The sequence below is a fragment of the Bison bison genome, unplaced genomic scaffold (assembly GCF_000754665.1).
Source record: "Bison bison bison isolate TAMUID 2011002044 unplaced genomic scaffold, Bison_UMD1.0 scf7180017864371, whole genome shotgun sequence".
Classification (NCBI taxonomy): Eukaryota; Metazoa; Chordata; class Mammalia; order Artiodactyla; family Bovidae; genus Bison; species Bison bison.
Window position 1 is genome coordinate 6,293,996 of NW_011494943.1, and position 13,390 is coordinate 6,307,385.

Here is a 13,390-nt window from a genome sequence, read left to right on the forward strand (position 1 = left end):
CCCCGGCCCCCCCCCCAGCCACGCCTCCCACCCCACCCCCTGCCAGTATGGGGGGGCCCTGTGCCTCTTGTGTGGTCAACGTCCCCCTTGAAACCTCCCAGAGGCAGGTGTCCAGCATGCTACAGGTTGAACATGGACACTTAAGACTCAAGGATTTTGTGAAAGGACGCTCCCAGGCTGAGCCCACTGCCTCCGGGCTGAGGGAGGGCCTGCCTCCGGGCAGGGGGTTGGGGGGTGATGTATCAGTTTCCAAGGCTGCTGGACCAAAATACCACAGTTGTTCAGTCACTCAGTCGTGTCCGACTCTTTGAGACCCCACGGACTGCAGCACGCCAGGCCTCCCTGTCCTTCACCATCTCCCGGAGTTCTCTCAAACTCATGTCCATCAAGTCGGTGATGCCATCCAGTCATCTCATCCCCTGTCGTCCCCTTCTCCTCCTGCCTTCAATCTTTCCCAGCATCAGGGTCTTTTCTAAGGAGTCAGCTCTTTGTATCAGGTGGGCAAACTATTGGAGTTTCAACTTCAGCATCAGTCCTGCCAATGAATATTCAGGACTGATTTCCTTTCGGGTGGACTGGCTTGATCTCCTTTCCTCTACATGTGTTTGTGTCCTAATAGCCCCCTTTTATAAGGACACCACCGGACCTTATAAAAGGGCCACATCCTAACTCAACTGATTACATCTGCAACAACGCTATTTCCAAATAAGGGCACACTCGGAGGGGCTGGGGAGCTGGACTTCAACATTTAAATATGGTGGGGGGGGCACAGCTCAACCAAACAGAGGAGCATCCCCCCGCCAGGCCTCTGTTATTCCAGAGGCAGGGACAGGAGGCCTGGTTAGGAGCCTGGGTTCTGGAACCCAGTGGCTTTGAATCCAGTGAGCTCTGTTGTTGGCAGTGCAGCCTTGGGTACCAGTCTGACTCCCCATTACAATCTTGCGATAATGAGGGCCTGCTCTAAGTTGTCGGAGAAGATGAGAAAGTGTGCAAAGCATTTAGCACTGCACATGGCCCCAGTGTGGCTTTATTTAGAAAGCTTTCTTTGGGGACTTCCCTGGTGGTCTAGTGATTAGGACTCTTGTGTTTCCACTGCAGAGGGGCATGGGTTCAATCCCTGGTCAGGAAAGTTCTAGAAGCCGCAAGGTGTAGCCAGAAGAAACAAAACATTCCCTGGGCCGATGCTGGGTGCCAGTCTGGGTGACTTTTCGGAGCTGCTTTGGGCAGGGGGGCGGGGCGGGCAACACGTGCTCACAGAGGGGCCCCTAGGTCTCCTTCTGTGGTCATCTTGGGTCTGTGCTCTCGGAATTCCTGGCAGTGAGAACAGGAGGAAAAGTTCCTGAGCTCTCGTTCCAACCCTGAGAACTGCTGGTGATTCTGTGCTGAGGTCACCTGCCCACAGCCTGCCTGTCACATCACGGCCTTGCTCGTGTGGCCCCCTTGACGCTTTCCCACCTCACGTTCCTCCGCCAGTTCTTGCTCATCCTTTAAGACTTGGTGCTGGGACTTCCCTGGTGGTCCAGTGGTTAAGACTTTGCATTTCCAGGGCAGGGGGCACAGGTTCAATTTCTGGTCAGGGAACTGAGCTCCTGCTTGCTTCATGGCATGCCGGAAATTTTTTAAAAATAAAGTAGATATGCAACAAGGACTTACTTCCTGATGGCTCAGTTGATAAAGAATCTGCCTGTAGTGCAGGAGACCCTGGTTCGATCTCTGGTTCAGGAAGATCCCCTGGAGAAGGAAATGGCAACCCACTCCTGTATTCTTGCCTGGAGAATTCTATGCACAGAGCAGCCTGGTGGGCTCCAGTCCATGGGGTCGCAAGAGTCGAACACAACTTAGCAACTAAACCAGTAAGCATCAGGGATTTACTGTATAGCACAGGGAACTATATTAAATATCTTATTAAAAAAAAAAAAAGAGTTCTGGTACCTCCTCTTCCAGGAAGCCCTCCTGCAGTGGAAAAGCTGGGTCGTGTGCCCCCTCTCTGCACTCTGCCTGCCTCCCAGAACCCAGCGCTTGTTACTAAAATGGTCTGTTCCCCACTGTACTCTGAATGTCAGGCAGGAAATCACATCTCTCTCTGACCCGGAGGGTATCACTTAATGCCTGGGTTACATGCAAGGTGCCCAGCAGTTGTGGTCACTCGGCCCAAACTCACTGTGCTGCCTCCGTGGCAGCCCCGAGCACCCCACCCTCACCCCAGCCCTCCGCAGCTCAGCTCCAGTTCACCTGGCCGAGGGGCACAAGGGCTCCATTGTGTGCCCGAGTGGACAGGGAAGGGGGTGATGCTCTGAAGAGTGGGGTGCGGGCAGGGGTCCAGACAGATGGAGACCCAGACGAAGCCCTCTTTTAAGAGGGGCTCGTGGCAGCCGTGCTGACAGTGTCCTGATTCAGGAGGCTGGATGTCAAAGGAACCAGATGCCCACGGTGCCCATGAACTTGGCAGTGCCGAAGGTCATCTGAAGGTGATCAGTGGGGGATGGGCATCTGTGCAGGCTGCTCACCCTCCCCTGCACTGAAAGCCCCCAGAGGGTGCCCCTCGGGCCACTGGCGCTGCCGGTGTGCCCAGGAGCTCTGACACCGAGGGTGAGAGCCATGCAGCTGGTCAGGTTCCCTTGCATCCCTCTTCTGGGACACATGCCTGGGGACTTGTGGGCGGATATTTCTTCATTTGGGTCTGACACTTGATCAGAGCTCCTGCTGCTGGTATTAGGGCCCGAGCCAGGAAGTGGATCCTGGGAGAGGCTTACATGGCCCTGGGGCTGAAGCCCAGAGGAGGTGGCTGGAGACAGGTGTGCACCCCAGATACACTGCAGGCCCCAGTGCCCTGCACTCGACTCGCTGTGGCCACCCAGGCTTTAGCAGTCTGTGAGGGGGGCCGGGGCAGTGGCCTCCTCGTTTCCCTGCACAGAGCCCCAGCCCTGCACGCAACTCGCTGTGGCCACCCAGGCTTTAGCAGTCTGTGAGGGGGGCCGGGGCAGTGGCCTCCTCGTTTCCCTGCACAGAGCCCCAGCCCAGCCTGTCTGGGGCGTCTCCTCTCGTGACTCTGGAATCCCACCTGACTGACTAAGACCTCTGCGTGAGGGTCCCGGGCTCGGGCCTCCTGGGAAGCTGTCTTACCTCTTCCTTCTTCCCTCCACTGCAGGTCTCAGAGGAGGGCCCTGCTGGGACCTGGGAGATGGGGTGGGGTGTCTTTAGGCCGGTTTAGATGCCGTGAGCACCAGCGTGTACCTGCTGGGAGGAGCCTGGTGGGAGCCCCAAAGCTGCGGTCCTCCCAGCACCGGGGGCTCCTGAATCCTGGTGCTGGATGGGGGTGCACCCAGAGGGACCCCTATACATCTCCTGAGTCCACGGTACTGGACCGGGCTCCCAAATCAGCCTCCTCTGTCTGCCCCCCAGGGGCCAGCCTCACTCCTTGTCTCCTCTCAAGCTCTCTTTGGGCCGTCACTGGCCCTGACTCCCCTGCTGACCCCGGAAGGGAGCTCTGAGACCTTGGGGTGGTCCCAGGCAGCCCGTCCGCTCAGTGTCTTGTCCTATGTTGGGACTTGGTTGACCTTGACCCTGGCGCTCCCAGACGCCATCCCTCTCTCATCCGGCCCCTCCCACTCCTTAAGGTCAGTGGTCAGTGTGGACATTGGGGTGGGCCTGGGGCTCCTGGGTGACTGCTCGCCTCCCCTTGGGACCTTTGCAGATGGTGGTTCTTATGGACCCAATGGAGGATCCCGATGACATCCTACGGGCGCACCGCTCCCGGGAGAAGTCCTACCTGTTCGACGTGGCCTTTGACTTCACTGCCACCCAGGTGAGGGGGCGCCTGGGCCTGGGGACACACGGGATCCCCTCTCTGCCCTCTGACTGACTTGAGAGGGAGCCCTTAGGGGACCCTGGCACCGAGCCCCAGGAGACCCTCCATCACTCACTCTCTCCCTGCCACATCCCCACATACACACGCATGTGTGAGCCTGCATGGCGCACACAGAGCCGTCTGCGTGGACACACCACGGTCAGCACACAGATGCCACCCTCCACAGGGACCCACACAGCACTCCCCACAGGTGGCCCCTAGGGGAGCTGCAGGAAGGTGCTTGAAGCCCATCTGGTGCTGGGAGGGGCGCCTCAGGGAAGCTGACACCCTCCCAGGGACCCCCATCTCACCCATCCGTGGATGCTCCAAGGAGCAGGTGTGAGGCGTCCTCTGGGCTGGGGGCTGGGAGCCAGCTGTTGGTGGGGAGGGTCTCAGGTGTCCTGAGCACTCTTGCAGGCTGGCATTCCCTGCCCCCCCGACCCATGGGGGGAAAGCAGAGACAGCCATCCCCCTTCCCACACCCACATCTCAGGGCCCGAGGGCTCCAAGGATGAAACTGCCTCTTGGGCATCAGGGTGAGCCCGCGGGCCCGTGTGCTCTGCCCTGGCTGTGCCCAGGGCCCTGATGGATCTCCTCTTTCCTACAGGAGATGGTGTATCAGGCCACCACCAAGAGCCTCATCGAAGGCGTCATCTCAGGCTACAATGCCACTGTCTTTGCCTATGGCCCCACAGGTGAGGGCGAGTGCCCCCAAGAATCAAGCTCCTCACCCTCTACCTCAGAGCTTGTCTGGCCCAGGCCGCAGCAGGAATCAAGGACGTGGCCGATTGAAACTGCCCTCTCCCAGAGCCCTTTAGACCCAGAGCCCCACCCCCAGCCAAGGATGCCATCTTCTCCCCCTACCCCACCTCCCGGCCACCTGGGAGGCTCCAGCCTTGAGGACACCCCCAGGTTTGCCAGGGGCCCCCGTGCTCCCAGTCTCCATCCTGCTCACCTACCCACCCTGCTCTGCCCCAGGCTGCGGGAAAACCTACACCATGCTGGGCACAGACCACGAGCCCGGCATCTACGTTCGGACCCTCAACGACCTCTTCCGTGCCATCGAGGAGACCAGCGATGACATGGAATACGAGGTGTCCATGTCCTACCTGGAGGTGAGCCCTCGGCCCACCCCGTCCTGTGGGCTTGGGCCAGGAGGTCCACAGGCCCGGGCTGGTTTACCTCCCAGGGGTCAGGTCAGGGGGCAGTTTCCTGGGGGCGCTCGTCACGGCTGCTCTCACACGTGCATGTCATCAGCCTGACTTTATAAAAACTCAGAGAGGTTAGGCAACTAGATAGCCACAGTTCCGCGGTCACACAGTAAGTGGGGGAACAGGAATTCAGACTCAGGACCCTGCGGCTTTAGAGCCGGGCCCTGCCTACTTGGCTACTCCAAAGCTACCTGGTCACTGCACACAGACCTCAGCCAGCCTCCCAGAGGCCATCCTCTGGACCCACTCCTCCACTTCCCTGGTGGCTCAGATGGTAAAGAATCTGCCTGCAATGCAGGAGACCCAGGCTTGGGAAGATCCCCTGGAGAAGGAAATGGCAACCCACTCCATTCTTGCCTGGAGAATCCCATGGACAGAGGAGCCTGGTGGGCTACAGTGCATGGGGTCTCAGAGAGTCGGACACGACTGAGCCAACCCTGTTTGCTTTGCCAGGCTACCTGTAGGCACTCTGTATATGTAGGTACAGGTGAGAATGTTACATACACAGACAGGCTTAGACCTGCCAGCCTTCTCCACCTTGGCATAGCCCCCGATGCCCACCTGTGGGAGTACTATCACTAGGCAGTAGCAGATCAGTGTGGGTGGGGCCCACAGAGGCCAGAAGCGGCGGGAGAGCCACTGGGCCAGGCTCCATCTGGCTCCTGGCCTCCCTGGCTCCCTCTGGAAGCTGATAATCTCCTGGGTGACAGCTCAGGAGGGGCAGCGAGGCATTGCTGCCAGCACCTGCTCCAGCCAGCATCGTGTTGACTTAGACAGCAAAATGCACTTCGATGGCCGTGGCTAGGGAGGCTGGGTGAAGGTACCATAAGGGTTGCCTAGCAACCACCAGGGCTTGGCCGTGGGTTAGGTCCTATCCTCTGCCTGGTGCCCGGCCGGCCTGCTACCTTCTGTACCGTTGGCTCTGGCAGCCCAGTATTTCCCCCCTGGATGCTGAAGCCCCCTTATGCCCACCCCATAGGAAGGAAGGAAGGGGTCCATCTCCTTAACCCAGGGTTTCCCTGAGAGGAGCCTGGAGCTCTCGGGAGGGATGGAGAGCCCGGCTGTTGCCTGAGCCTCCTGCTCTTGGTCTCCCGTTAACGTCTGTCCCCTGCCCCTCCCAACCGGTCCCATCAGATCTACAATGAAATGATCCGGGACCTGCTGAACCCTTCCCTGGGGTACCTGGAGCTGAGGGAAGACTCCAAGGGAGTGATCCAGGTGGCTGGAATCACTGAGGTCTCCACCATCAATGCCAAAGAGGCGAGTCTTGTGCAGCCAGTCGGGTAGTGGAGGACACTAATCTCTGTGTGTGGGGGTATGACCAGAGGCGGCAGGGCTCTGCAACCAGGGAGCCACTGCAGTTCAGGTGGCTGGAGCTGGGGCAGACACAGAGGACCCTGGATGACACGCCCCCGGCCACGCCGACCCTGGGGACCGGCCAGGCACCCAGCCTCCCAGTTGACAGACAGGCCCTGAACACTCCGCCCCCACAGCACACGGGCGGCTGACCCAGCCCTGCCTTGGGCCCCTTCCCAACCTCACAGAGGCAGGACTGGGGAGCATCCCCACGGGCCCCCAGGAGTGGCCTCCCTGCTCTGCCCTGCCCACCCAGATCATGCAGCTGCTGATGAGGGGGAACCGGCAGAGGACCCAGGAGCCCACGGCCGCCAACCAGACGTCCTCGCGCTCCCACGCCGTGCTCCAGGTGGCCGTGCGCCAGCGCAGCCGGGTCAGGGACGTCCTGCAGGAGGTGCGGCAGGGCCGACTCTTCATGATCGACCTGGCTGGCTCTGAGCGGGCCTCCCAGGTGAGGCCGGCTCCCCCCGGGGCTGGGGGCAGAGCTTGGGGGTGCGGGGCAGGGAGGCTGGCCCACCCCGCTCCCCAAGGGGTGGAGTGGGGACTGTCTCAGGGAGGGCGGGAGTGGGGGGTGCTCCAGAGGGGCGGGCACTGAGGGATGTCACAGAGGACAGAAAGGGTTGGCTGGGTTAGGGTACCCCAGGGAGATCCCCCCCCCGCCAAGGGGCTGTTTTGTGGGAAGGGGCCTGGGAGTGTGAGGGTCTCTCCAGGGAAGAAAACAGTGTGTGTCCCAGAGGACCTGGGGAAACAGCCAGGAGAATGAACGGGCCCGGTGAGGAGCTGGCGCCCCGGGGAGACGATGTCCCCTGAGGGAGGGGACCCTGCCCACCACATCAGGGAGAGAAAAGAGCCTGCCACCCACTTGTCAGTGTTCGTCCCTCCCCATCGCCGTTTGCCCAGCCCTGCCACCCTGGCCCCCTCTTGTGGGCAAATTCAGAAGTTTCGTGGTCGCCTGAATCCATGGGCATCTCACCATTAGCACTGAGGCAAACGCAAGCACCAGGGAGAAGCAACAAGGGTTTCATGTTGGAACACGTGGGGTTGGTTTCCACAGGGTGGAGTGGGAGAAACACATTTTCTTTCCATAAAGGCCTGAGGGCTTCCTGGAGGAAGGGGGCGGGGAGCAGCCAGTGGGGAGAGGGTGTGCCCTGCAGCCACCCGATCCCAGCTTCACCAGGCTGGGCAGAGATGTCTCCCAAGGGTGGCAGAGCCTCCTGGGACTTGGTCCTGTCCTGCTCTTACATCCATTCACGCACAAATTCATGCATTTCCTAATGCACGGGTTTCCTTTTTGTTAAATATTTACTTATTGTTTATTTATGTATCGGCTGCTTCGGGTCTTAGTAATGGCACATGGAATCTTTAGTTGCAGCATTCAAACTTTTAGCTGTGGATGTGGGACCTAGTTCCCTAACCAGGGATCGAACGCAGGCCCCCTGCATTGGGAGCGTGGAGTCTTAGACCCTGGAACCCCAGGGGGTTCCTCACACACCTTCTTATACACATATACACGCTGTCACATGTACACATGCAACTCACACACGCTCACACACCCTTCCCCACGTACACGCAAACTTCCATCCTTCCCCTCTGGAGCCTGGCTCTCTCTCTAGAGCCGGGAGCCCACGGCCGTGAGGGCTCCCAGCTGAGCTGCCTGGGAAGTCACGACATCTCGCCCTCGGCGCTGCCCTTAACTGTGCCAGTGGGTCAGTCCCCAGGCAGACGAAGAGCCAGGCTCTCAGCCCTCCATGGGAGCGTCCTGTCCCCTGCTCTTGTCCAGCTTGCGTGCTCAGTTGCTTTGGTCGTGTCCAACTCTGTGACCCCATGGAGTGCAGCCTGCCAGGTTCCTCTGTCCATGAGATTTTCCAGGCAAGAGTATTGGAGTGGGTTGCCACGCCCTCCTCCAGAGAATCTCCTAGACCCAGGGATTGAACTGGCGTTTCCTGTGTCTCCTGCATTGCCAGGCAGGTTCTTTACCACTAGCACCCGCCTAGGAAGCCCCACTTTTGTCCAGAGACCTTCTTGTTCTCTGACCTTCTGGAATGCCCTCCCTGGGCAGAGGGCAGACCAGGTCCTCAGCGTCTCTTCCTTGCAGAGCCCTGGGGGATGGGGAGAGGGTTTACAACCCAGGATGGCCTGGGGTGGGGAGTCATACCTGCTGCTCGCCCCCCCAGACACAGAACCGTGGGCAGCGCATGAAAGAGGGGGCCCACATCAACCGCTCGCTGCTGGCCCTGGGCAACTGCATCAATGCGCTCAGCGACAAGGGCACCAACAAGTACGTCAACTATCGCGACAGCAAGCTCACCCGCCTCCTGAAGGTACCAGCTGCCACCGGGCCTGGGCCCTGGGCACCCGGGGTGGGGCTGCCAGCTGCACAGAGAGAAATACAGGATGTCCAGCTGCATGTGAATAAATAACAGATAAATAACGAAATCTGGTTTGGGTATCAGTATGTATGTCCCATGCCATCTTTGAGACATACTTATACTTTAAAAAAAGCTCACTCATCCAAATTTCAGATCTAAACTGGGTGTCCTGTGTGTTAGGGGTTTCCAGGTGGCTGAGGGGGTAAAAAAAAATCTGCCTGCAATGCAGGAGATGGGGGTTTGATTCCTGGGTCAGGAAGATCCCCTGGAGGAGGGCATGGCAACCCACGCCAGTACTCTTGCCTGGAGAATCCCATGGACAAAGGAGCCAGTCCACGGGGTCTAGAAGAGTCGGACATGGCTGAAGCGACTGAGCACGCGCTCGCCGGCCCCTGTTTTCGAACAGCGGGGAGGAAAAGAGGTTGCATCTGAGCATCTGACTGCCCCCCTCCCACCCAGGGCTGTGGATTTGAGGGAACTGGGAGTCATCTGGATTTGGGGGTTCAGGTGGACAGTCAGTCTCGTGGCTCCCAGAGGCTGCTGTTGTGGGGTGGGGGGCGCACTCCTGGCTGGTCTCTGAATGCACTGCTTCACCCCGCCACACCCAGTTCCTTTTTGGAGAGGAGGGAGCCATTCTGCATGATTTGTGGGATCTTAATTTCCCGACCAGGGATTGAACCCTGGGCCCTCAGTAGTGAAAGCATGGAGTTCTAACCACCAGACGGCCAGGGAATTCTCCTCAGTTCCTTTTATCGGGTAGCGTATCTGAGTTAGGGGGTCGTTAATCCCATTTGCAGACGAGGACACCGAGGCACCAAGAGGCTAAGTAACCTCCCCAAAGGCTCCCGCCAGTAAGTGCTGGATGGAGGGCCCCAGCAGAGGTCTGGCTGGGCTGATGGCAGAGCTGCAGGTGACCTAACACCGGGCATCAGCCTGCCAGCATCACTGCACCTGCAGGCTGGGGGTGCGAGAGCCGGCTCCTGCCACCTAGAAACCGGAGGGAGCTGAGGGTTAGGGAGGTGAAGGAGCTTGCTTGAAGTTGCTCAGCTGGTCACTGCCACGCCCAAGGGCTTTGCCCCCAGGCCCCTGTAGCCCCGCACACTCTCTCCATTGAAGAGGGTAGGGCTAAGCCCGGGACAAGGGAGGCAGTGGCCACAGGCCCAGTTCACTCCATCACCAGCCTCGCTCCAGCCAAGACAATGGCACCTTCCGCCGTCAGCAAACGGGGTGACCTGGATGGCCCGAGGAGATGGCGGAGAAGCCCAGGACCCCTCAGAGCTCTTCCCGCTCTGGTTCCAGCCAACCTTTCCTCGTCCTCATGTATATGAGCGGGGGAGGAGAGCTGGGAGGCCCTGACTCAGATGCTGGAAATTTTCTAACATGAGCTTTGGAGAAGAAACGGAGAGGGAAGAAGCGGGGAGGCGGCAGAGGGGGCGGGAGGGCCCACGGGGTGCTCGGCACCAGCACCTGTGAGTGTGTGAGAGAGAGAGAGATGCACACACACGCCACGAGGGCGTCACGAGCGGGAGCAGGGTCCAGGGAGGCAGCCCCCTGCTGACCGCCGCCCGCCCCCGGCCCGTCCAGGACTCCCTGGGGGGAAACAGCCGCACCGTGATGATCGCCCACATCAGCCCAGCGAGCAGCGCCTTCGAGGAGTCCCGGAACACCCTGACCTACGCCGGCCGGGCCAAGAGCATCAAGACCCGGGTGAGGGGCCCCTGCTCTGTGCCCCCAGGATCTGCCCTTCTGGGCCAAGATTCAAGCCCCCTGACTGACTCCAAGGCCTGCCACCCCCAGCCCCCCGAACACACACACTGGACCGAGCCGCCACTGATCTGGCCCCCTGTGACTTGCCAGGAAGCCCACAGCTTCTGAGGGGCTCCTTCTCTTTTCAAACTTTATTTGGCCACGGTCAGTCTTTGTTGCTATGTGTGGGGTTTCTCTGGTTGCGGCGAACTGGGGGCTCCTCTCTAGTTGTGGCGACTGTGGTGGGTTCTCTTGTGCGACGTGGGCTCTGGGGCATGTGGGCTCAGTAAGGGTGGCTTACGGGCTTAGTTGCCCCGTGGCATGTGAGATCTTCCCAGACCAGACACCAAACCCATGTCCCCTGCATCGGCAGGCAGACTCTTAACCATCGGACCTCCAGGGAAGTCCCGGTCCTCCTCTTGCTCAAAGTCTGTGCTCATCCCCAAGGTCTGTGCCCCGAGCCCCACCATCCCCTTCCATCTTCTGTTTTCATCTTAAAAGATGCTCATTCAGACCTTTACTCCTCCGAAGGCCCTAACCCCGACAGTTCCAATAGTGACTGTTACTGAGCACTTATACTGTGGGCCCTTTATCAGTTCATCTCATGTGACCCTCGAATGAGGCAGGCGTTATTTCTGTCCTCATCTTACAGCCGAGGACAGTGAGGCTGAAGGGAGCTAAGCGGCTTCCCGGCTGGGGAGGAAGGGCACTGAGCTCTGCCCAGTTTTCAAGGTTTCCCTACATTTTCTGATCAGTGTGTTAGAATCCTGGCTATCTATGAGGTCATCTGGGCCCACCCATGTGAAGAGTCTAAGAACCTAACCAACATTCTCCTAACACAGCAGTTTTCCAGCTACTGTGTCAGGAGCTGGAAGCTTTATCTCTACTCTCTCCATTAAGTAACTTAATGGTGGGAAGAGACCCTTAAAAGAGCGAATTGATAGTTCAGAGTATTATTAATAGCAGTCACGCCAACAGCAGGGAGGCCAGTGGGATCCCACGGACCTCTTTAGAGACCGTGAGTGGGAATCTGAAGGGTGAAGAGGAGACTCCAGAAGGGAGGGAGCAGTAAAGACAGAGGCTCCTAAGGCAGGGAGGAGGTGGTGTTGGCGGCAGAGGTGGGGTGAGGAGAATGCTTCCTCCACTGGAGCAGTGAGCCAGATGAAACTAGAGAGAGCAGTGTGCCTTCAACACCAAATGAAGGAATCAGGACATTCTCCCAGCAGTAGGGAGCCAATGAAGGTTGAGTGGCACAGAGAGCCGGGGCTTGGGGGGGGGGTGGCACATAATTTTAGGAGTATGCCTCTGGTGGGGGCATGTAGTTTGATAGGTTGTAGGGTCGGAGGCAGGGCTTCCCTGGTAGCTCAGGTGGTAAAGAATCCGCCTGCAATGCAGGAGACCTGGGTTCAATCCCTGGGTTGAAGATCCCCTGGAGGAGGGCATGGCACCCACTCCAGTATTCTTGCCTGGAGAATCCCATGGACAGAGGAGCCCGGCAGGCTACAGTCCATGGGGTCGCAGAGAGTCAGGCACAGCTGAGTGACTAAGCAGAGCATAGAACAGGGTTGGAGGCGAGGAGGTCATTACTGTCAACCAGCAGAAAAAGAGGGTCCCCACTGGCAGGCCCTGGCCCCCAGGTGACTGTACCCTGCCCCCTCCCCAGGTGAAGCGGAACCTGCTAAGCGTCTCCTACCACATCGCCCAGTACACGAACATCATTGCTGACCTGCGGGGCGAGATCCAGAGGCTCAAGCGCAAGATCGAGGAGCGGGGTGGGCGGAGCCCGGACCGCGCCCAGCTGGGGCGGGGCGACATCCGCCACATCCAGGGTGTGTGCCTGGGTCTCCGTGAGCCAGAACCCGTCTCCCAATGCCCCTCAGGGTGCTCTGCGGTCAGACAGTGCTGGCTTCAAAGCCGGACTCTGGCTCTTTCTGGCTGAGTAGCCTTTAAGCCACCCGTCCTTCAGCTGTCAAACAGAATGGTGATCTCTGCCTCAGAGACCTCACCCGAGGATTCGGTGGTATCAGAGTGAGAGTCACCTGGGCATTTAGCTGTGTGGGGGCTTCACTCTGGGGACTGCAGTGAGGGCTGTCAGACTGGGCCTGGCATCGCCAGGAGGGATACGGCTCCCTAACAAATTTTCTGTACTTGCTTTGGTGATCTTGCAGCACATGGCAGTAAAGTGTCTAAGGGGTGCCTTTTACTAGGTGACAGAAAGGCACTCTAAAGGCTGGTGGAAGCCCAGTTCATACAGGGAGCTGGGAGTCACCTTTGGGTCACTGCCTGAAGACAATGTGGAAGGTGGAATGTGGGAGGGGGTAATCTAGGAGGTCTTCCTGGAGGAGGTGGTTGCACAGAAGTCTTTTGGGGAGAAAGAGTGGGGGAGGGCCCAGGCAGACCCAGACTTTCCTGGGCTGACCTTTCCTCCTCCACTGACCTCTCCCATCTCCCATTCAACGGGCAGCCGAGGTCCAGCTGCACAGCGGGCAGGGAGAACAGGCTGCAATGGAACACCTTCGTGAGCAGCTGATCAGCACCTTCCAGGAGCAAATGGACACACGGAGACGCCTGCTGGAGCTGGAAAACCGCGGCATGGAGCTGGAGATGGACACCTCCCACCACCTGCTCACCATTGCCAGGTAAGCACAGCTGGCCTGGGATGGGAGCCGGAGCTGGAGCTGCACCTTATGCCCCCCAACCCTCCATGGCCTGAATCCCCCGTCTCCTTTGGGGTTGGGGCTGTGGCAGCTGGAAGCATGATAAGTCACGCCGGGCACTCAAGTGGCGGGAGGAGCGTCGGAAGGAGTCCTTCACTAAGGATGACACCAGGAAGGACTCGGACACCGGTGACAACCAGCCAG

At 59.2% G+C, this 13,390-nt stretch overlaps 1 protein-coding gene across 1 annotated transcript in view; it reads left to right on the forward strand.

The window, feature by feature from the left end:
• KIF19 (kinesin family member 19) overlaps positions 1 to 13,390 on the forward strand; it is a gene marked incomplete at its 3' end in the record, with an annotated part of 27,804 nt that overhangs the window by 10,359 nt on the left and 4,055 nt on the right. The window contains exons 3-12 of the mRNA XM_010856485.1: positions 3,695 to 3,805; positions 4,455 to 4,542; positions 4,826 to 4,962; positions 6,193 to 6,318; positions 6,671 to 6,865; positions 8,589 to 8,735; positions 10,368 to 10,490; positions 12,193 to 12,358; positions 12,994 to 13,168; positions 13,278 to 13,385. Of these exons, the coding sequence (XP_010854787.1) occupies positions 3,695 to 3,805; positions 4,455 to 4,542; positions 4,826 to 4,962; positions 6,193 to 6,318; positions 6,671 to 6,865; positions 8,589 to 8,735; positions 10,368 to 10,490; positions 12,193 to 12,358; positions 12,994 to 13,168; positions 13,278 to 13,385 (1,376 nt within the window). The remainder of the gene's footprint in view (positions 1 to 3,694; positions 3,806 to 4,454; positions 4,543 to 4,825; positions 4,963 to 6,192; positions 6,319 to 6,670; positions 6,866 to 8,588; positions 8,736 to 10,367; positions 10,491 to 12,192; positions 12,359 to 12,993; positions 13,169 to 13,277; positions 13,386 to 13,390) is intronic.